General features: G+C 31.0%; 3 protein-coding genes across 9 annotated transcripts; 2 read left to right on the forward strand and 1 right to left on the reverse strand.

Moving 5' to 3' along the window:
* The first annotated feature begins 280 nt into the window (after positions 1 to 280).
* On the forward strand, positions 281 to 5,897 carry LOC114178209 (nucleobase-ascorbate transporter 6). 7 transcript variants are annotated; one of them, XM_028063978.2, is made up of 15 exons: positions 281 to 516; positions 740 to 881; positions 1,752 to 1,849; positions 1,974 to 2,150; positions 2,534 to 2,634; positions 2,934 to 3,009; positions 3,077 to 3,136; positions 3,250 to 3,434; positions 3,697 to 3,793; positions 4,288 to 4,374; positions 4,671 to 4,729; positions 4,822 to 4,913; positions 5,033 to 5,110; positions 5,215 to 5,375; positions 5,474 to 5,897. In XM_028063978.2, exons 2-15 carry the CDS (start codon positions 770 to 772, stop codon positions 5,690 to 5,692), a joined length of 1,602 nt encoding a protein of 533 aa, XP_027919779.1. In that variant the 5' UTR covers positions 281 to 516; positions 740 to 769; the 3' UTR covers positions 5,693 to 5,897. The 7 variants fall into 7 exon arrangements, with proteins under 7 accessions (XP_027919779.1, XP_027919783.1, XP_027919782.1 ...); XM_028063982.2 differs by having other exon boundaries at positions 303 to 516; positions 750 to 881; XM_028063981.2 differs by having other exon boundaries at positions 317 to 516; positions 711 to 881.
* An 8,104-nt stretch (positions 5,898 to 14,001) lies between these two features.
* LOC114175661 (uncharacterized) lies at positions 14,002 to 15,527 on the forward strand. Its single transcript, XM_028060435.2, has 3 exons — positions 14,002 to 14,429; positions 14,538 to 14,671; positions 15,090 to 15,527. Exons 1-3 carry the CDS (start codon positions 14,129 to 14,131, stop codon positions 15,207 to 15,209), a joined length of 555 nt encoding a protein of 184 aa, XP_027916236.1. The 5' UTR covers positions 14,002 to 14,128; the 3' UTR covers positions 15,210 to 15,527.
* Positions 15,528 to 18,142: 2,615 nt separating this feature from the next.
* Positions 18,143 to 21,443, reverse strand: LOC114176930 (LIM domain-containing protein WLIM1-like). The gene is made up of 5 exons (XM_028062134.2): positions 20,921 to 21,443; positions 19,591 to 19,687; positions 19,445 to 19,485; positions 19,220 to 19,309; positions 18,143 to 18,574 (listed from the first exon to the last, which is right to left on the reverse strand). Exons 1-5 carry the CDS (start codon positions 21,056 to 21,058, stop codon positions 18,326 to 18,328), a joined length of 615 nt encoding a protein of 204 aa, XP_027917935.1. The 5' UTR covers positions 21,059 to 21,443; the 3' UTR covers positions 18,143 to 18,325.
* Between the last annotated feature and the right edge of the window lie 2,309 nt (positions 21,444 to 23,752).

The raw sequence follows: 23,752 nt of genomic DNA on the forward strand, positions 1-23,752 counted from the left end.
GAATGATTAAGACTATGACACGAGTCTTGTTTTCCTTATACTTGGCAGTCATATCATATGCCACTGTCGCAACCAGACGACAACAGGGGAAAATATATATATGTATGAAAAACAAAAACATTGTCGGAAAGTAAAATTGGATGTATATGAAAATCAGAGAAAGAGAAAAACATACGAATACGATTATAATACGATTATACTTAAACTGTGTAACTCGTGGTCACGCGGTGTATACGGCTAGAGAGAGAAAATCGAAAATCTAGTATCTAATAGAAAGTGAAGAAGGAGAGAGGGTCTTGAGTTCATTCTGTGTTCGGGTTTATCTTTTCCTCTCTCAGACTTTGGACTCTGTTTCACTCCACACTCTACACTGCCCTATAACACCACCACTGTCTGCGTTTTCATTAATCTTTTCAAATCATTTTTTTAGTCTATTTAGTTTTTGGTTGGTGTGGGTCATCTGAGTTTTTTGACTTTAAAGTCCCCTTGTTTTGCACCCTCAAACACCGTCAAAAGGTGCTTTTATTTTTCTCTTCTTTTCTTGGAACTGCACAATTATTGTTGTAACTATTGCTTACTCAAAGAGACTCTCTCCTAGTCTCACTCTATCGTTTTCTGCTATTATTGGCCTCATTCCATTTTTTCCCTTTACCTTCACTGTTAGGTAGCTCGTATGACTGTGCTTTTTTAACTTTTTTTTTTTTTTTCAGATTTGGGTTTTGATTATTGATATTTGCAGTTTGTTGTAGAAGGTGCGTGAAAGAGAGTTATGGCAGGAGGTGGAGGAGCTCCGGCGCCTAAGATTGATGAGCCACAACCACATCCACCGAAGGATCAGCTACCGAATGTTTCCTACTGCATTACCAGTCCTCCTCCATGGCGTGAGTTTTTTGTTTTTGTTTCTCTGTAATCGTAGATTCGGTTTCTGTGTGCTCTTGCTTTGAACCTGATTCCTCTGTCATCTTTATCGATATGGTATATATTTAAAAGCATGCTTTGTGATTCTGACATTACTTATTTGCGCATGCTGGCTTTTTATCTGCTTATTAAAGTGGCTTTCAGTAAATTCTTTCCTTTTAGGTGTTTTGATGAGAAGAGAAAAAAATTTTCCTTTGGAAAATAGAACTTTTTCTTAAACCGATTGTAAGATTATGTTTGATAAGGATTGTGAATGAAATTAAGGGGAAACCAGAAAAGAAAAAAGATTTATTGACGTTTAATTCACGGTGTTGGTTCAGGGACTTGGGTTCTGGTTTATGAAATTGCAGTCAAAGGTTTTCTTACCTCTGAATCACTTGATTGAAACCAATTCAATGCCCTATTTGGGTGATTCCAAACTTCCATTTGATTGAAATTCTTATAAATTGAACTCTTGATTTTGCCCATCTGAGACACTATTCAAATTCTATATTGGTATTGAGGCTATTCCCAGTTATTCCCAGTTATTTCCAGATCCGGGTTTGTTACTTTATATTTAAAAATCTAATTCTTGCTTCTGCTGTAATAATTTTAGAGTATTTTACTCATAAATAATGTCTGTTTTCAAAATGATCTGTTATCAATTTATTGAATTTCAAAAGTTCATGCAGTCAACATTCAACAACTTTATTAAACAATGTGGATATTATGGACAAATAAATGATGTATTCTGAAATGACGCCTAGTAGTTGATTTTTTTAAAATATACATCACTACTTCCTCGGCTTATGTTATTGAAAATATGGCTAAATGTTGGTGCCAATCTGATGCAGCTGAGGCCATACTTCTTGGGTTTCAACACTATCTTGTGATGCTCGGTACAACTGTGCTAATTCCCACTGCTCTTGTTCCCCAGATGGGAGGTGGCAATGTAAGCTTTAGCAAATTAAATATACTTAAAATAAACAATTCTAAATGGAATAATTTGAAAGTTTTCTCCTAGCCAAAAATCATATTTATAAAAAAATAGAAAATTGAAAGTCCATTTCTTGCAGGAGGAGAAGGCAAAAGTTATTCAAACTCTACTCTTTGTAGCTGGAATTAACACATTGCTGCAAACTCTGTTTGGAACTCGATTGCCTGCAGTAATTGGAGGGTCTTATACTTATGTTGCAACAACCATCTCTATTATTCTTGCTGGCCGTTTCAGTGATGAGCCAGATCCCATAGAGGTCTTGTATTTTATTGGAACGATTTTTTTTTTTAGTTGTGTGGTTGATATACTTGCCAAACAAAGGCTTCCACATGCTTTGTAATCTGTATAGTTTTTGGCAAATTTATTCCAATGAGGGGTGGGTTAATCAATGCATTAGAAACTGTGTTAAAGAGTAAAGTTGGGTTCAGTTCCTGGTGTTTTGTAGAGTACCTTGAAATTATAAGGAAACTATTTATAGAAAAAAAAAGTGTAATTCTAATTCACGGAGCTGAATATGACACTGGGTCCTGTAGCTTATGTGACGGAGTTGCTTGATCACTATTTTGTTTTTTGGGTGTACATGAGCAGTTTAATCACTTTCTTCCTCTGCCTTTTGGATTTATTTTGTCTTCTTTTCAGAAATTCAAGAGGATAATGCGGGCAACCCAAGGTGCTCTTATTGTTGCATCAACTCTTCAAATAGTACTAGGTTTTAGTGGGCTTTGGCGTAATGTTGCAAGGTTGGTCTCAAGTCCTTAGTAAGTGTCTGTTATATTAGTCTTCATATATGGTAAAAAGTGTCTAAACAGAAATGTAATCTAGATTTATCGTCTTTGCCATGAATGCTCATTTGACAGTTTTTACTCTGAATTGAAATTTGGTTTGAAGTAGAAATTATGTTGACATGCTTGACTTTTTTGTGTGATGGAATTTGTATCAACAATGTAGTCCCAGTGAGCTAAAGATATTGAAAGAACTGAATATTCCTGAAATTGAGAGTAATATTCCTAGTGATGTAAGTTTCCAATTTCTTTTTCAGGTTCTTGAGTCCACTTTCAGCAGTTCCTTTGGTATCTCTTGTTGGTTTTGGGCTTTACGAGCTCGGCTTTCCTGGGGTAAGTACACATTTCAATGGCTTGGGTTCAAACCTAATGTAAATGTTGACGTCTTGCTGGTGTGTAGGTTGCTAAATGTATAGAGATTGGACTGCCGGAGCTCATATTGCTAGTATTTGTTTCACAGGTACAGTTCTTTATAGTGTCAAAAACTCTTAGCATCATGATCTCAGTTCATTTTTTTCTCTTGATCTCAGTTCTATGAATCTTTGTTAACAACACTTATTGGTTTTCATGCAGTTTGTACCCCATGTTCTGCATGGAGGAAAACATGTCTTCGAACGTTTCACTGTTTTATTTACTGTTGCAATTGTGTGGCTATATGCCTATCTGCTCACTGTTGGAGGGGCATACAATCATGCTGCCCCTAAAACACAAGCAACTTGCCGTACTGATCGTGCTGGTTTAATAGAATCTGCCCCATGGTTAGTAGTGAAGTTTCATTGATTATTTCTCTAAATGGTATTTTTTCGCTTGCAACTGCTTATTTAATTACCTTCTTTTTCTTCTTAGTTTGCTAAATTTGTATTGACTTTTCTTCCCAAACCTATCTGTTGATACCAATTCCAGGAGCAGCTCCTTCTATGCTGGAGTGTGCTGAATTAGGAATTGTGAATTGATGTTTTTGAATAATTGTCACCTTTGTCCTTTTTGGGGAAGTATTCAACATGTTTTTTGGGTTTGCAGGATACGTGTTCCATATCCATTTCAATGGGGAGCCCCTACATTTGATGCAGGTGAAGCATTTGCCATGATGATGGCATCCTTTGTTGCCCTTGTAGAGGTAATTTCATTTTGTAGATCAGTCTTGTCTATATTTAAGTTGGAATGAGATACCTTTAATTTATTAACTGGTATCGTTCTTCTTCTGTAACAAATACTTGTCCTATTAGTTTAGCTTTTATCAATAATCACTGAATGTATATAATGGCTTTATAAGAAAACCTTAGCAACGATATGAAAATTGCTACATAATAGGCGGCTATATTGGGTTGGAGACTGTGGTTGGTAGCTTAATGAATGTCTGGAAGAATTATACAGGGTAATGGAAATAAAAGGAGGGAGATATCTAAATTCTTTTTCTTAGTTTATCAGTCATGTTCGACCAGTGGAAATAGTAATGATATGCATGATGACATACTGAGCAAGAGTCTCTGGATTCTATTCTATACCAATGCTCTAACTCTAAGTTAGTGTTATACAATTGCCAGTTTACATTGAATGATACTGATTCGCTAGAACTAATTTATATATTCACAATTCATTTGCTGCAAGCAGTCCAGTGGTGCTTTTATTGCTGTCTATCGGTATGCAAGTGCAACACCATTACCACCATCTATTCTTAGTCGCGGCATCGGTTGGCAGGTACAAAGATAACTACTAGTATGCCTGCATTTTTTTTTTCACATTTATAAAACAAAACTTAAATCGAGTTCCTCAGATCCTTGGGATCTAATTTTCAAATCAAACAGCAACACGTGGGTGTATTTTCATAATTGTTTAGCCTCTATTAAAAATATGTTTCTTAAGTAAAAAGTTGTCACGTTTGATTTAAGAATTTGTTGACTCAGATAAGGGAATTGATCTAATCCTTATAATCAATGGTAGTTTAAGGTGTTTTGATTATGCTGATATTTATGCATCATATTTCTTATCTTCAGGGAGTTGCTATTTTGTTATCGGGATTGTTCGGAACGGGCAATGGATCCTCTGTATCAGTGTAAGACTAAAATCATTCTGCTTGTATGCGCTTACTTCAATTTAGGTAAACAACTTTCTTGTTTATGAGGTGTTTGTTTGATTTCCGTATAGAGAAAACGCTGGTCTTTTGGCTTTAACACGAGTAGGCAGCCGAAGAGTGGTGCAGATATCGGCTGGTTTTATGATTTTCTTTTCAATTCTTGGTGAGTTGAAGATGAAGCTCGTTGCAGTGCTTGTAATTTCAATATGTAGTTTGCCTTAACAGACTAAATCTTGTGCCTTCATTCCCTTCAACTCTTGCTAATTTTTCTTTTCCGGGTAGGTAAATTTGGAGCTGTTTTTGCATCCATCCCACCCTCTATTGTTGCTGCACTGTACTGCTTGTTCTTCGCATATGTTGGTAAGCCTCATTCAAGATGTTTTCATATGACATTCAAGCTTTGGTTTAGTTATATACTTACATCAAACAGCATGTAATGTTCCACTTTCATTCATTATTTGTAGGATCGGGAGGTCTAAGTTTTCTTCAATTCTGCAACCTCAACAGTTTTAGAACAATTTTTGTACTAGGCTTCTCCATCTTCATTGGTCTATCTGTGTCACAGTACTTCAATGAGTACACAGCAATTAATGGTTATGGTCCAGTTCACACCAAAGCAAGATGGGTACTGAACTAATCTGTGGATGGGATGTGTAAAACCTTGGATTTGTTGTTAGCTTTTTCCATGAATTCACTCACTGACAATTTTATTTACCTTGGCAGTTCAATGATATAATCAATGTCCCATTCCAATCAAAAGCATTTGTTGCGGGTTGCATGGCGTATTTCCTTGATAACACAATACATAAGAAGGATGGTGCTATTCGGAAAGACAGAGGAAAACATTGGTGGGACAAGTACCGCTCCTTCAAGACTGACACAAGAAGTGAGGAGTTTTATTCACTGCCTTTCAACCTAAACAAATACTTCCCATCTGTGTAACTGTGTAGCTGAACCAGAGTCTTTGAAAGGTCGTAATTTGACTTGTTCTGATATGAGTTGGATCTTATTACAGGTTATAGTTATATGAAGTCCTCTTTTGCTATAGGATATTCTAAAACATTTGTTCTATTGCTTTTCATTCTGTAAATGCTGAACTGGGAAAGTGGATTCACTGTAGTAAAATGCACATGTTATTTATCTTTCATTATGTATCTTCACTTTTGATCTTTATTTTTTGACAGAAACAGGCTTGTATCATTCTCTTACCAGTAGCAGAATCAATAAAAATGGGAACAGAATAATAATTACAATAATAATAGTAATAATAATAATAATAGAGGTGGGGATTGGCCTCACATCTAGCAGCCCTTGCTGGAGTGAGAGTGAGCAACCATAATAAGCTTGATTCTAGAGTTTTAATCACGTTTAGATCCATTAGTGTTACACTTAATTACGTGGTAGCTTACGTGGTAGCTTGATTCTAAACGTGATAACTTGAATCATGCTATGAGTACTAGTATTTTTTGGTTAGTGATGAACTTTTATGTCTTTAAAGATAAAATCTTGAAGGCTATTCATGATTATTTGTGTTAATACAAATAGAGACTTTGGTGTGGATAATAATAATGTGAAGGAATACAAACCAAAAAGAAAGTTTTCTTCATCTATTCATATCCAACCATAAATTATAATTATTTATTTTTAAAAAAATTGTTTTTCATACGATTCCTTCTCTTTCATCTAAAAAACAATTTTTTAGAAATAAATAAATATACTTTATTTTGTATAAGGTTGATCTTTATATTACTTTGGATGAAGAAAAAAAAATTAAGAAAATAAGACAAATACGCAGGATATATATATTTTGTCCTGGTATATGATTTGAAGGTGTGTCTTTTGTAAATTTTGCATTAACAGTTATTATGAGGTATTTTAAGAAGCTTGTGAAAAAAAAACTAAAATATCTTATGAACTTGATGTGACCTGAGTTGATTCGAACCTAAACAAGCAATGATCAACTCAAGCATATGTCACCGACTTCCTAAAAACTGATTATAAGATATTTTCGTAAGTTTTCTTAAACATTTAAATTTATTTTGATAAAGTTTTCTATTAGCACCTATAAAAGAAGAAAAAGAAAATACATTTCTTTTTGTAAACTAAAATTATCTTGTATATAAATTAAAAAAATAAACTTCTTAAAAGGTTAATAGAAACTCATATAATTAACTCTTACTCTATCTTATTTCTTTACATGTTAATACGAAATAAATTTTACAAGATTAGCTAATTATTTATTTACATTTTTGAAAATCTTTATTCATTATTATTCTATTTAGGTACATAACAATTTTACATTATTTTCTAAATTTTGCATAATAAACTATTTTAACAAGTGTATATTGCTTTCAATGAAAAATAACACCAGAACCTCATGTTTTATATATTTAAATTTGTCTTAAAATATTTATTATTCTAATTTTTTTTAAAGCATTGAGTATTTTACTTTCATCTTCATTTGCTAATATTTCTTCTAAATATTTAAATACATTTATAATTATATGTATAAAAAATAAATAACACAAATGTTAATTTCTATAGACTGTCAGCTACTTATAAAATGTATCAATATAATTTTAAGGTGATTATTATAAATTTAACAAGTTTATTAGTTTTCTTAAAAGAAAAAGAATGACAAGTCCAAAGCAAAAAAAAAAAATGTGAAGTCTAAACTTAAAATATACTTATAAATATTCTGAAAAATCGATCCCATAGAAAAGTTCACGTGATCTTGATCGAACATTTATGATGATTTATAATTAAATGATACTTTTCACACTAAATACATATTACTACTCATCATCATCATAATAATAATAATTTTAATTTTACAAAAAAAGGTAAATTCTTAATCTTAAAGTGCTTGAAATAGAACAAAGTTTTGTGTGCTTCAATATTTTCTTCCGCCGTGGAACTCATTCTTCTTAGACTAGTCAGAAAGATGTGAATAGTTGATTCATTCCAAACCATTCACTCACACACCAGATCAACTTTTTATGTGTGAATATTTTTAAGAAAGAAAAAAAATTATGTTTCGAATTAAAAGTAAATAAAATGATATGAGATTTTTTAGTTAAAAATAGCATTTTGTGGATGATTGAAGATGTAAGAAGCAAAGCACTTGAAGAGCTATGGCATAAAAATAATGGCACATAAAAGTTGGAAGTTTGATTCTTGGGCTGAAAATGAAACCCACTAGAATTGTTTATTAGGGTTCTAGTCTTGTGTATGTGTGTGTCCTCTTTTTGAAATTAGTGTCCTTTTATCTACTTTAGTCTAGTGATTATGCACATTCTCATTCTGGTAGGATAGAGAAATAACATGCAGAATAGTCCCAAAACAAGTGATTGAAATTTTGATGCATCTCAACACAACATTTTCCACTGTCATTGGGCTACTTGTTCTTGTCAACCATGGAATGCATGTTGTGATCCTTCATCTGTCTCTCTCACCGTTACCCTCTCTCTCTCTCTCTACTTATTCTCTCCTCTTTTGATGCTTCAGTCACACCATTTTTTCATTATCAACTTTCATAATACTTATCTATCTTCTTCTTACCCTCTTCAATATTTTTACATAATTTGGTAAAAATTAAGAATAATTTAAATTTATATTATTTATTTAATTTTTTAATATGTTTTTTGAAAATAAAATATTATCTTGTATGGAACTAAATTGTCTTACAAAATCACGTGTGTTCTTATTCTAACGTGTGAGATGTTTTCAAGTGATCTTTGAATGAACATAAAGAGGTAAGATATTTACAAACACTTTGATGTTCAAGTTAGTTAATATAATAAGTAACATATGTATTTGTATAAAGTTGAAGATAATCTTTATCTAGTGGTAGGTCACCTTTATATACCTTACTATTTAGACTCTAACTTGATTGGATTCACCATCATCTTCATTCTAGGAATGCACTCTTATTTGAAGAAGGTTTAGATGCTATAATAAAAGTTGTATGACATATTATTATCATATAGGTGTAATTTGACATGATATATGATCTCTATTTACATGTAGAGATTCTATCCTAAGTTAGAATGACCTGATCCTACAAAATCAAAATTTTAAAACAAATAATACCTCAAATAATTTTACTATTTATCAAAAATATTAAGTCTCGTCAAATATCGATAAATATGTATTTTGTTCATTATAAACCAATAAAGTGTTTAGAAAATCTTAAATAATATTTTCTAAAGAAAATAAAAATGATGAGTAAGGGCCTTAACGGCATAGTGATGAGAGAACATACACATGGACTATGTCCGTTACTGTGGCAGTGCCAGGCTATCATCTCACAAATTTGTATTTCTATTATTCATTTAGGAATTCCATAATATAAGCAATTTGTGGTGTTAATTGTTATTTGCATAACTATTTGTTTGTATTATTAAACAGTAGGAAAAAATGTCAATACCTACTTTCCTTTCTGTTAGCTCGTTTGGCCTTCTTATTTTAACAAAAAATATATTTTTTTTCAGTGTAATTTATGTCTAATTTTTGCTTGAACAAAAATATTTTCACTCATGCTAAAAAAATATTTTCTTATGATATCTTCAACTCATTGAATACTTTGTTTTTATATACACAAAATGAAATTTAATTTTTATGATCGATAAATTTATGATTTTATTTAAAAAAGTTATATTGTATTATAATGTTTCTTGAAATTGATGGAACTTGTATGAATTTAAAATCACACATTATTGATGATGTGTGAACTATTGTTTGAGTTGTCGATTAAGGATTGACACCTATGTTATAACATATATTTCTTAGTTTCGTTGATGGTCCAAGTCATAAACTAGGATAAATGGTTATATATATATATATATATATATATATATATATATATATATATATAAAGTATTTGATCCCACTTTTACTCCAAAATCTTAAAGCAATGGTGTTATGGGTCTTTATTCTTATATAATATTTAACTTTGTCTTTTCTATCCAATGTGAGACTTTGACTCACACTTGGACTATTCCCAAGAGTTGTGATATCGGTAAATGCGTGGCTTGGGTTGTGATGAATTTATCCTAATATCATGATTCACATATTTGCTTATAAATCTACTCGTAGATTTGATCAGATGTTAGTCTCTGATAGGACATACTTAAAATAAATTTTCCAAAAAACATTTGTCATGTGGAGCCTCCTTCGACTCACACCACCTAGATATGTGACTTAACTCTATGTGAGTGAGATACTAGTTGAGTTAGAATAATCTCACTCTCAAAATTCCTTTTTAAGACTCAACCAAAATTAGTATTTTCCCTTGAAAATACTAATTTGACTAGCACACATAATAAAACTTTACATATAAACACATACACTAGCAAAGACAATCATAATTTTCTTAAGTAACATACAAGGAAACTATTTAACAACATTATAAGGAGCTACTAATTCACACTCTATAGCAATCATATAAACATACCACAAAATCTCAAAAATACAATGCCACATTCAATGCTACATCATTGTAATACAAACATTCAGTCAAACACATTCAAAATTTTTGCAACAATATATTTCAAATTCATATGTTTTTAATCTCTTTTAAACTAAAGTGTTCAATTACTTTTACACTTATAAAGAAAAGTTATTATACCACACCAAAAACATTCAATCCTACAAATCCAAACAATTGTTTTACCATAGTAAAATCAGAATCACACATATTCCTTTCTCTTCTTATAGGTTGGTTCTTCCATAATAATTATTACATTTCATACTAATGCATTATCAAAAACACTTAACATCAATTTTATCAATTTTTCTCATAAGTCAGTCTCTCTGTAATCACATTCATACCCACTCCATTAATAAAAAAAAAAACAGTACAAACAACGTTCATCTATCAAAAATAGTAGTTTCTCAACACATTCTATAATTTCACAATTCAAATCAAAATATCCTTCTCCCTTCTCATAAAGATTATTCTCAAATTTCAACAAGCAAATAAAGACAAAATTCATACAATTTTTTTTTAAAATTCAACAATAAGACTTTAAAATTTCAATTAAAGTAGTTTCTCTTACCTGATAAAGTTTGTCTAGCTTTGCTCTCCTCTCTTAAATCGTGTCACACACTCGAAAACCATTCTATCTACAAAATTTTAGTATCTCCAACAGAGGAGATCTCAACAAAAAGGAAGGAAAATCACATGCAATGAGAAAATAGTTGCATGAAAAGAGGGAGAAACAAATTACTTCATAGTAAAATGACAGAAAATAAGATTATCAAAAGGAAAAGATCGATGGAAAGCTTTGGTAGAGTTTTTCGCATACATCACTCTATTGTTGTTGGATTTTCAAAAGAGGATGAAGTGGTTAAAGATTTAAGGGAGAAAGAAAGATGATTGAAGGAAATTATGATTTGAAATAAAAGGGTTTGCAGAACAAAATTGGGGTTCTCACATAATATATTCTCAATTTGGTTTTATAGTTATTAATCATCTAATTAAATTTGTTTTATGTTATCATTTTAAATCGTATTTAGATCATATATATATATATATATATATATATATATATATATATATATATATATATATATATATTAAATAATCCAAGTTTGTATTGTGAAAATTCAACATAGCTACACTACCAGCAAAACATAGCTACATGAGACATACAGATTTAAAAATATAGAAACGTTTAAAAATTGTGCATTTGATAATCCGAAAAATGAAATTGTTTCCGTGTGGATGATTTTAAGGAAAAAAAAAAAACTATTCCTACTCAATTATAATTAAATAAGAAGTAATTTATGACAACAATAATCTCAATTTTTTGTTTTTGCTAATATCCACAAATTACATTCTCCATTTGAATTTGCTGAGTTATAACAGTTAAATGTTTATCTCGTTTCATGAGTTTCAAAATGTATCTTATATAAGTATATATGTATTTCAGAATTTAAAGGTTTAAGCCAATCGTATCTGCACGTGATATATGCATAGTATTGAATGAATATAATGTCGTGTAACTTTGGATAAAAAAGTGCTATTCAATGATCAAACTAAGAATCTAATGTATTTATATGATCTAAATTAAAAAAAAAATACATAAATGACACGCACTTTGAAAATAGGCAACTGAAAAAGAAGGTAATGTTGTTGATGTATAGTTATTGAGAAGTGAATGTGGCAGTGACAATATAGTAGAAGTTGGGTTGAGTAATGGCGCTCAAAGGAATTAGGCACCGAAACAACTAATGATCCGTGGCAGTTTTCCATCCTCATTTATAAATGCAACTTGCCTATAAATAGAAATAGAAATATATATATATATATATATATATATATATATATATATATATATAACAATTATATTTTAACAACTTTCTCTATTAATTTAAGATAATATTTCTTAAAATAATTTTGAAATATACAAAAATTAAAAAATTAAAAAATCACTTAAAAAATATCATTTCAAATTATAAAATATATATAATTTATACACTCAAATCGTACCAGCTTTGTACAAGCTTTATCCTAAAGACTAATCAATATTAAAGCTTCCTGATACCTTCACTCCTCTGATTGATGGCTCTCATCACATAACTCGTTCTACTTTATTTGAGTGTGAATAATAATTATTAGAGTTTAGGATACATCCTTCCAAACATCTCCTATATTAAGACATACACTAAAAATACTATCACAAATAATTTTTCTTGAAACTCTGTAAACATCATTCCATGTGCTCACAAGATCATTCTCACATTCATTATTATTCATAAAACAATTAACATAATAACTTAATTAATAAAAAACATCACCAAGGATACCAAAGCAAAAAAATAGAATAAGTAGGGCAAACTGGCGCTCAACGCCATTCTCCTCGCAATAAATGCTGCTCAGCATCACATTGGTGCCGCTTAGCGCATAAGCACTTGCAAATTTCAACACTTAGCCGTATAAACCAACGCTAAGCGGCTTGAAGGTTAAATGCTCCCAAACATGCACAACGAGACTGACGCTCAACGCCAATCTTCCATCAGAAACCAGAAATCAGAAAATGCACTTTATGATATAAGGGAAATTGGACCTGTTTAATTGTTCAATTACTCCTCTCTTTATACTTTGGTTAAAAAACATTTTTAAAATATTGAGGCTCGTATCAGATTGCTCAATTACTCAAATTTTAATTCTCTCAAATATCACAAGATCAATCAAAGCAAACACATATATTATAACATGCAACTTTCAACTAAATCATAAAAATCACTTCAACAATACAAATCAAACCAAATTTATTCGATAATTTAGATTTCATCAACATATAAAACATCAAATTTATCAAACTCACAAGAACTTCTAGATAGAAGTCAAAAAACCCTCAAAGAATGATATAATGATTATAAAGAAATTGTGTATTTTAAAATAATAAAACTCATTTATATGAAACTATTTTATACTAAAATTTTTTATTATTAAAATAATCAAATTTTACTATTTTTAAAATATTATATTTTTAAAATGTCATATTTTTGTAAGTCTTTACCGTATGTACGTGTTTATTAAAGTATAGTTAAAAAATTGATAATCTTCTAAAGTTCCGTACTTATTCTATTCAATGAGAAAGTAATAGATTAAAAGTGTATACTCGTAGAGTGTTGAAAGGTGAAAAGGAAAAGAATATTAAAGAAAGAGAGAACAAAATACAAATATTACAAGTGACATAATGTAAAGAAAAACCAGTGTACGAATATAGTTATTATAAAGATCATGCACACCGTAGATGAATGTCATGATTTTATGTATAAAACTCTTTTGTTTTTGCATGTACCCTTGCCATTACTTTAATGACCACTGTTCTTTGTTTTTTTTTGTGGAGTTTAATAATGGCTTCTGTTCTTGCGTCAATGTCGGAGTCCTGAAGTCCAAAAGGTCAAATGAAAAAAAAAAAAAAGTTATACCCTATAAAGCAGGGTATAACCTATGGATAGAGGGTAAGTGGGTGACATGGAGGGGAAGAGTTTAACCTTATGAACAGAGAAACATATGATTTTACATTACCCTAAGAAGGTAGACCACGAGAATGTAACGTGTTAGAGGAGCACATCACATCACCTAAGCTGCCAAGGTCCCCTTCTACTTTACTCTCTTTCCTCATCTTTGCTTCTATCTTTTTCCAAAAATCTATCTTTTTTAATCCACATATTATTATCGTTATCATTTCTGTAAAACTTTCCAACTTACCAACCACTATTTATAGCCCTCCTTCTTCTGTAAATCTTTGTTTGCCCCTTTTCAAACTTGTGGCTGCTATAAATGTTGCAGTAACCCACCTTCCATTAGTGTTATCCTCTTCTTGTTGCGTGTGTGTGTGTGTGAGAGAGAGAGTTTTAGAGATGGGAAATTGTCAAGCCGTTGACACTGCAACTCTGGTCATACAACAACCCAATGGGAAAGTGGAAAGGTTGTATTGGCCTGTCACTGCTAGTGAAGTCATGAAGACCAACCCTGATCACTATGTTGCTCTTCTTATCTCCACCACATTGTGCACGTCCAAGGACACTGAAAATTGCCAAATTAAGAGTGAAAACAACAACCCCAATACCACCAACCCCGTTCGTCTCACCCGCATCAAGCTTCTCAAGCCAACGGATACCCTTATGCTTGGCCAAGTTTATAGACTAATCTCAGCTCAAGGTTAGTTTCAACTTTCTTTGATCACCCTCTGGTTTTTTTAACTCTTTTATGTTGTTATTTCCCCTTAAAGTTTTCAAATTTTGAATCTTTATGTGGTGTTTTTCTCAGAGGTTATGAAGGGTCTCTGGGCAAAGAAGCAAGCAAAGCTGAAGAGAAACTCGCCAGAATCAGCACAAAAGCCAAATCTGATGAAGGAAAGGACAGACAAATCAGCAAGGAGGTCTGAGCCGGAGGACAACCTGGTAAATCTCAATCAAACTTTGGATTTTACTGTTTCTACTTCCTTACTTGTTTATGTTATGATTGTCAAAAAATAAATCTTTAAAACAGGTTCCTGGTGTAGTATTTGTGCTTATAGACAACCAGTTTTTCGTTAAGCAACATTAGATAATGTATTTCTACTAACTGATTCAGATGTATTTCTACTAACTAAGGTTTTGCTAGTTCGTTTGGGAGCTTGATCCTTCATGGTATCATTTTTCTTCCCCGTTTATTCTCTAGTAACTTGTATAGAATCAAGAAAACTTACATGAATGGCAAGGAATTATAATAATGGATTTTATTGAAGAAAGGAAGGAGAGAGAGATTTGTTTAAAGATAATAATATGTAGTTGGTGGTTTGAGGTATGTGATTCTTAGATTTTGAATTATGATTTTCAGGAAACGAAAGGTGAAAGACAGGGGTCAAGGACAGCATCAAGTAATAATGCTTCTGGTGCCACAGCTAAGTCAAGAACATGGCAACCCTCTTTACAAAGCATCTCAGAGGCAACAAGCTGATCTGTGTTTTCAATCTTTCCCACATGTGATGTGAGGGACAGACAGAGGAGCATTCAGCGACACTCAAACCACCAAAATCAAATTAATCAATCCTTCTCCATCATTGCTTAGATCTGTGCAAATTAAATTAAATTAAATATAGTACATTTGGGGAACCCAGAGAAAACTCAGAGATCATAAAACTCCCTTCGCTTCACCACCTTCATGCATAATAATTCTGTATAGTAAAGGTTGACATATTGAACATCAATTTATGTATTCAGATCTTACTTTCTGGTGAAAACACCCTTCAACAGCATAACTTCACCGTTTTTCTTATCTGTTTTTTGTTTTTATATATATGGCTCATAATTAATACATCAGCATCAGACAGATAATTACCGAAAAAAAGTAATATGTTTGTGAGCACCGTCACACAAGGCTTAAAGCAAATCATGGTTGCTCTCTTATCTTCTTTTCTTAATATCAAGCCACCAGAATGTTACAAAATACTTAAGAGCAATGTTTAAAGTACTAATGGTTTGGTTATTTAACAAGATCTACGACCTGTTAAGTGTATAACAGAAATTTTTTAACTCTGGCAATAAAGCACTACAAAGAATATTGATGTACGGTTACTGTTACTACTTTTTTCAGTTGAAGCTTAATAAACCAAAAACCTACACGAGGCATGTGTGGCAAAAGAAAAATAGAGGGTACTTTTTAATAAATAAATAGATGACATTTGAACAGTATTAATGTATGAAGGAATAATTATGAGATGGGGTAAGGGCTTGGTTGTCTTGAAGCATCCACTTGTTTGTGTAATATAAAAATGAAGAAGAGGTTTTAATGAGTATGAAGAAAGTAGAAGTAAGATAAAGAATGTGTGGAGTAGAAATGAAAAGTAAAAGGAGTGAGGAGAAGGAAGATGTGACACGACATAACACAACACAACACAACACAAGGTTTACTTTAACACAGTTGCAATAGATGTGCCTATGCAGTTCATGACTTTAGACATGCATGATATTTTTTGTTGCATTAGAAGCAGAACATTTTATTTTTGTTGTGGCCCATTGAATTATTCGTCTCTATACTTTCTCTCTGTCTATTGCTGGTAAAGCAAAAGAGCCTTTATTTTTGCTTTGTCTTTTTTAATTGTTTTCTTTCCCTTACTTAAAGATTTTGCATCAAGAAGGATTAAAAAAGCATGAAAGAAAAACTATAGAATAGGACAATTGCAACCAGCTCACCACTCGTGCACTTCCTACGCATGAAATTTAGTTGCACTGCACGAGGGGTCTCAAGATTCCATCATCGACTACATAGAATTCCTTCCACACGGCCCACCAATATTTGGCTTCTTTAACTTTTCTTCCCAAAGTGCTTTCCTTGTGTTTAAAAAATCCATAACATCACCCACTGCATTCTTTCTTTCCTGCTTTTTCTTTGTCTGTTTATTTTTTTTCCCACTTTATTTCCCTTCTGTATGATGAACAATCATTCGAGCAAAACCTTCCTTTTCTCTCTCAGATTGCAGTTATGTATGTTTGGGTCATTAATTTGTATTATCTCTTTCACACCACAGTTCCACAACAATACTAGCTAGAGATGCATGTATGTGATATCCATACCTGAAAAAGAGGAAGTGGATGTCTATTTTGTCTCTTTTTTTTTGCATTGATTTTTAAATTATGGTTTCAAAGAGACGTTGATCTTTGTTGGAAGCAAATTCAACCAAACATTTGTTAAGAGTGAGAGTGAGGATATGTGTATAAAGTAACCAATTGTGGTTGGACAGCAGAAACAAACAGCTAGGAAAAACAACTTAAGAAACCGCCTTCAAAGTTTGACTGATAATGTCTGATTTTTAGATTTTTGTTTTCTCTCTCCAAATGACATGTAAAAGTAATAAGTGTTAAGTTTTCATTGTTAAATCATTTTCCAGGCTGCACAAAAAAATGGAATAAATGAGAAAAGTGTATATAATCTTTGTCTTGGAAACAAATCCCTCATACACAGGGCAACTAGAGTGGTTGCGGATTTCTCGGCCATGGACATGTTTACAGCTCGTGCACACTCAACCCACATGTTAGTTGTACAACAATTCAAAATCTTAAAATCAAAACCTGGACATTTGGGAAGGACTTAATTTGACTGTAGAACACACATTTTTTTCAAATATCATCTTATTTCAGACAGAGATACATTAGTTTTGAACACCCTTTTAACAAAATTTTGAATTACGTGAAAATGAATCTTTTAAGTAAGAGAGTGTTATTTTCACACTCTTTTGGAAGAGAAAAAAAATCAATTGTCATATTAACAATACCCTCTTAATAAAATTGTAATTTTTGTTTTGTTTGATCTGAAATTTTCAAAATAGGTTGAAGACATAAAATTTTTCACTTCATCGATCGAATGTACGTGGTCATAAAAATCAATTTCGCATTATTATTTTATTTTAATTTTGTTCTTTTTAGAATATTATTGTTTTGATGTATTAATTAATTGTAAACATATTTTCAATTTGACTTTTTTGTACTTATATTTAACCTTATATTTAATCTTAGAACTTCATTGATTGACTTGTATATTTGTTTCTCTCGGTGTAACATTGAGTAAATTTTTCTACATTAAAAATATTGATATATGTTTTTGTGAATATTGTCATTTTCTTTTGTTACTAATTCTCACTTATTTTACTAAGAGGAATTATTTTCACTACATACTTTAATATTTTTATATTGTGTTTTTTTTTTCATGACTCGGTGAATACATTTTGATTTTTTTTTCTATATATATATATTTAAAAAATAAGATAAAATAATTTTGTTTATAACTTAAAAAGATTAATTTGTGCATGAGTTAATAGAAAAACATTTACAGTAATCTTAATTTATATTTTTCTACCTAAAATATTATAAGTTTATTCAAATATTCATAGTATATGCACCAAGCGGCCAACAATAGGACTTTAATGGAAGTATACATGAATTCTTTCTGAACGCAAAATAACAAAAACAATCAAAAATAAGTTTAAAGTTGTGTTTACAAGCTTGCCACACAACTATTATAACATAAATAATGAAAGAAATAGAAGTTGGTAGTGTAACAGGGACACTTGGTGAAACCTAAGAAGAGTGATGAGGTGGACTTGCAGTGCCATTAGTTGCAGGTTGTGTGGTGTTTTGAGTGGTGAGTTGGAGATTTTCTTGCTTCACTAATTGGCTGAAGTTACCCTTTTGCTTGAAGAGCTGGGTATGGTGGTGTCTGCAATAAAGAAGATGTTCATGAGCAACATAATTTGATGGACTGATCACACAACCTCCATGGGTGCATCTGAAACAAGATTTGTGGTAACATTTTCCATCAACAGCCACCTGAAGAAACAACTGTGCCATCAGTAAAAAAAGACATCATCTAATTTAGTTTCAGGTAGTTAAGTTTTTCATTATGCTGTTTATGGTCACTCTTTTTCTGGGGTATATCTTGGGATGCCAAGTGCCCTATGAATGTGTGCATTTGACTTCGTAAAATTTTAAACAAATAACTTAATTTTTTTTTTATTTTATCTTCTCTAGTATTATATATTTTATTTGAATCTACTGTCTCCTATTTTTTGTGTCTCCATTGCAAAAATGGATGATGATAATTGATTATTTTTATATGCCAGAGTGTGAGATGCGTTATTCGCTGTTATTTCTGGCTCTTTCAATTCGTTTATTTCCCCTTTTTAAACAAATACTGGAAAATTATATTTTTGTTTCTAGTGCTTCTTCCACGTTTAATAATATTAAGCTAATGATTTTGTATAACTAGAATAATCATCTTCCAAAGTGAATTTGGTTTTAAAATAAGCACTAAGAACGTATCTACTGCTAATTTAATTTAAAGCCTGTTATGATATTAATCTTTTAAAAATTTAAGTACATAGATTCTTAGTTGTTCATTTCTACTACAGACACTTGTTTTAGAGAAATATTTAACAATGGGAAGATCTGAAGATCACTAACAATATTATATACCTTTTCAATTGGGTACACTGTTTTCTTGCAAACAACACACTTTTCCTGAGTTCCAGAAAACAACCTTGAAACCTTGTTGTTGATTTGGACCTGTGGAATTCCCAGAGACAATACAAAGGGAATTAATTTTTTTTTACTTGTAGCAAATGCATTTTCCTACAATCCTAAACAAGAATCCTAACGATAGAAAGATTTTTTTTGTGTGTATTAAGAATGTGTAAAAACCTGATCTGCAGATCTTTCAACTCTAGCAATTCTTGGAATACCTTCAAACATGAATATAACAGAATAACTTGAGAAGAGTGTACATTGCTAAAACTAAAAGAAGTATTTGTTTTCAAAAAATAACTGCATATATAGCATTAATTCACCTTCAAAACTTTTGTCCAAGCTTCCAGTCATCTTAAACAGTTGATCAAAATGGGGCTTGCAGTATAGGACACCCTCAAAGGAACAATAATTACCCAGCTGCAGGATGCACAACAAAAACAAGTTTCTATTTTAAATTCTGCGTGTAAAAAGTATTTTATTGTTATGAATTAATGTTTGAGAGCAACAATGATAAATAAGAAAAATATTGTTGAGAAAACAATAAATAAATTTTTATTTTAAAAGTGTTATATATGTGAAGTAAAAACAAAGTTTTAAAACAGATAATATGGAATAGAAAGTTGTCACATGATTCTAAAACTTCCTCCACTGATCAAGTCAGTGTCTGATGAAACAGGCTTACAAAACAGGCTTACAGATTCAAAGTTTTTAAAAGAAAAACTAAAATTTGATGAGTGAGTTGGACAACCATCGACGTGGATTAAGTAACGTGCATCCAAATCTCAAACATCGAGAAGAAGATAGCTGTTAGATAAATGGTATACTTTCAGAATCCAAATATGAATTCTTAAATTACTATTAGTAGAATAAAATAAAGATACATAAAGCATCTAAGATTAGGTTCTTTGCAATTAAATGCATAACAGTTATCACAAGAGGAAAGGTACAAAAAGTTTATCAGATATAGGAAAAATGCAATCTCACACAGTAATTATTCTACCAGTCAACCACGTCAATTAGTTTAAATTTCTTGAAAATTTTGTTGTGAAAAATAGGATTTTCTTCCTCATGGCTAAAGATGGAAATGGCATCTGGAGAATAGTGTTGGGCACTCTTTGAAAGATATGAAGTAGAAATAGGAACAAATTCATCTGAAATTAGTGTCCAACAGGAATATCCTTTTATTCTACACTTTACTATATGGATTCGCCACATGGATTCATCTTGGCCTCTTCCCTACTCAGGGCCACATTCTCCTTATTCAGATTGAAAAACAGGTAACATATCTCAATCTGTTATTCACACTGGACCATTCTCTCTAAGGTACAATAGATATCATCAATTCTGGTCTATTTCCAACCCTCAATTCTAGGATTACAATGCTCCTTTTTCCTATATCTCACTCAAGTCACATTGTATGATTATTACTGGAAACAGAACATATTTTTCTAGCAGATACTCTTAGCAACGTGTCCTCATAAAGGAAGAAAAGATACACTTTCCATGCATTAAATCATACAAATCATCATCAATCCACCAGAAGAACAGAAAACAATCATTCAACCAATCTAAGAGTAAAAACTCAAATGAAGCTTTGATCAAATTCGGAGCAAAGAAAATCTAAAAGCACGATCCTATGTTTGGTCTGACCTTGAGGGTGCCCTTGCAGTGGTGACATCTGAAACACGATTTATGGTACACCTTGTTGTCAGCAGTAAGCTGTTCCACCCAATATACTTTCTTTTCACAAGCTGTGCACTTCTGGGTGGTGCCTGCAAATGATGCCATCTCAGTTGGAGAATTGAATAGAGGGTGAATACTTTCTTTCAAAATTCTGGGATGGGAAAATTTTCAAACAGGTGGTGATCATGTTGAATTGTCCATTGGTCTAATATTTAAGAGTTGAACAAAAGACAAATATAAAACAAAGTTAGCTGTATTCATAATGGCCAGTTTGATGATTTGATTTGGGACTAGCTGATGACGGCTTTGGGCCACCAATGGCACCGGCAGAGCCTCTGCTGAAATGACCATTCTACCATCAACCAGACAGATGTACATGTCTCAATCATTCAGGTGTATTCACATTTTCATCTGCTGCAATATACCTTACGTGTTTTTCCCTCTCTTTTCTGCACTAGAATTACCTTCTAAACTTACCAACCAACCATAAAACATTTTTTAGTATTACTTTAGATGTTATATTGAATTATTAGTCATTTTATTAATGTTTGTTCTACCCCGATTGAATCTTTTTGAACTAGTACTTTGATGAATTTGGTCTAGTTTCAAAAACATCAACTAAAAGTAATATCAAATCACAAATGATTTTCTTACATCTAACCTAAGATAAAGACTAGGAAAAGGAGTGAACTATTTCAGTAAGAAGGGTATTTATAAAAATTTCCGTTGACCAATGACCTTGTCTTGTTAATTTTAAAAAATTAATCTGTGAAAAATTGCTTGGCCGAAATATCTGACTTTAATTTTATTATTATTATTAGGTAAAAAAGGTGTGGTTGATGAACAATTCAAGAATTGAAAAGCAAAACATTAGTGGCCCATCATTTTTGAATAACTTTTTTCGTAGTTTTTTAGAGAGGTTCTTTTCAAAAACAAAATATTTAACTTTAAAACTTTATTTGAGAGCCAGGTACCATCATGATCTAGATATGCTTTATTTTGAATCACTTATGAATTTATTTGAGAGGCTCGTACTATCATTATCAAGATAAAAGAATAGTAGGCAAAATCCATAGAATGCAATACTCAGCAGCTTAAACTTCAACGAATACTTCAAAAGTTAATAAAAGTAGAATTGCGATAAACATCCTAAAATTGAAGGTTCCAAAATGTTTAAATATATGATACATGATTTCATATACAGAACAGACACTAAGAATATTCTTTTTTTGTTAATGGAAGACTAAATTATTGCAAGCATATATTCTCGTACTTCTTCAAACTCATTGTTGCGACTTTAATGATGTTGACAAATCGTGAAAACTGTACTAACTACGAAGCTAAGGCATTTGGCGTTAATGGATAGAGAAATAGTACCTCAATAAAAAAATAGAAGTGATTGTGTGTGTGGATAAGTGAATAGATCAACTTATGTAAAAAAATCTTATATTTACATAGTACATGGAATATAATTATAAAGAAATAGAATATTATTAATTTTGGAACCACAGAAAAGAAAAATAAACTTTCATACACTATTGTGTTAGCTGAGAACTTCATTCAATACCTCGATTTCATTTTTAAAGCTCCAACATTAATTGCAAGTAAAGGTTTAATTTTTTTTTATCGTTGTTGTCCATATTTACACATGGAGAGAAGAAAAATATGATTAGCCTACTTAAATAATTAAGAAAAGTTACGTTGTAATACATATTTTTCTCTAAAAAATAGAAAGTATAAATTCGAATGTTAGAAAAATAAAATCAAATTGAAAAACATAGAACACAATTGGACTAGCTGATAAATTTTTAAAACATATATATTCACATATTGTGTTTTTCATGCTTTTTAAATTGGATTTAATTAGTTTAAATTCTTATGGTGTAGATTATTTATTAAGTAATTTATATTTCTGGACTAATAAAATATTGAAAAACTAAATATACTAAATATCTTGAGAATATACAAAGTTTTTAATTTTATTTATTTTTAATTTAAAATAAATTTGCCAATCTTTCTGTTATAATTGGTTAAATCAGTAATAATTGTTTCTCTACATTAAATATTTGTTTACGTTAACTTTAAAATACACCTAGAGAAAGATTCTTGTGAAATATTTTTTCTTAAAACATGGTCTTTGGTTCAATAAGATAATATAAGTTATAAATTTCTTGTATATACTTCTACAAAAATTCGTACGCCCATATGTTTTTACTGAAGAAAAAAGCCTTTTTGCTTACATATATTTCATGAATCAACTCGTAGTTTCATAATAAATACAATCTTTTGGTAATATAAAAATCTTTTACATTAGAATTTGCCATAATCCAATTGAACAAGCAGAGAAAAACGTATAGAAATAAATAAGTACTTCAAAGAGGAAATATTTCACAATTACTTTACAGAGATAACATGTTTTTTTCTGAAAATCAACTGACGAAATTTTTAATAACAGGTTACTTACGGAACGATTTTAAGATTTTATTCACAATTATGGATAGAAGTATTAGCATGTGTAACAAGAAATGTGCATTGTTTACTTTACAAATTTAATTAGATTTTTTTTTTTTTTTTCATTAGGATTGTCTTGGAAGGATTTCCATATTTGTATTAGTCAAATTTTATCTAATGTCCATAATTCTGCCATAGTGTTCGTGATCAAAGTTATATAAATATTGATCCTTCTTGTACTCTTTGAATTATCAAAAATAATATTCACTTTTACTCACAAGTCTTATATAATAAAGCATTATTCTATTTCATTTAGATTAGATTTTCAACTAATTCATTATAATTTCA

Source organism: Vigna unguiculata, chromosome 3 (assembly GCF_037176805.1).
Source record: "Vigna unguiculata cultivar grain cowpea cultivar isolate G323 ecotype 2 chromosome 3, ASM3717680v1, whole genome shotgun sequence".
Taxonomy (NCBI): Eukaryota; Viridiplantae; Streptophyta; class Magnoliopsida; order Fabales; family Fabaceae; genus Vigna; species Vigna unguiculata.

Coding starts and splice junctions, on each gene's coding strand:
- LOC114178209 (XM_028063978.2), top strand. CDS start 770: ATGGCAGGAGGTGGAGGAGCTCCGGCGCCTAAGATTGATGAGCCACAA. Junction 3,010..3,076: donor ACGAGCTCGGCTTTCCTGGG/GTAAGTACACAT, acceptor GCTGGTGTGTAG/GTTGCTAAATGTATAGAGAT. Junction 3,137..3,249: donor TGCTAGTATTTGTTTCACAG/GTACAGTTCTTT, acceptor GTTTTCATGCAG/TTTGTACCCCATGTTCTGCA.
- LOC114175661 (XM_028060435.2), top strand. CDS start 14,129: ATGGGAAATTGTCAAGCCGTTGACACTGCAACTCTGGTCATACAACAA. Junction 14,430..14,537: donor TAGACTAATCTCAGCTCAAG/GTTAGTTTCAAC, acceptor TGTTTTTCTCAG/AGGTTATGAAGGGTCTCTGG. Junction 14,672..15,089: donor CTGAGCCGGAGGACAACCTG/GTAAATCTCAAT, acceptor TATGATTTTCAG/GAAACGAAAGGTGAAAGACA.
- LOC114176930 (XM_028062134.2), bottom strand. CDS start 21,058: ATGGCATCATTTGCAGGCACCACCCAGAAGTGCACAGCTTGTGAAAAG. Junction 19,688..20,920: donor ACTGCAAGGGCACCCTCAAG/GTCAGACCAAAC, acceptor TGCATCCTGCAG/CTGGGTAATTATTGTTCCTT. Junction 19,310..19,444: donor TTGAAAGATCTGCAGATCAG/GTTTTTACACAT, acceptor GGAATTCCACAG/GTCCAAATCAACAACAAGGT.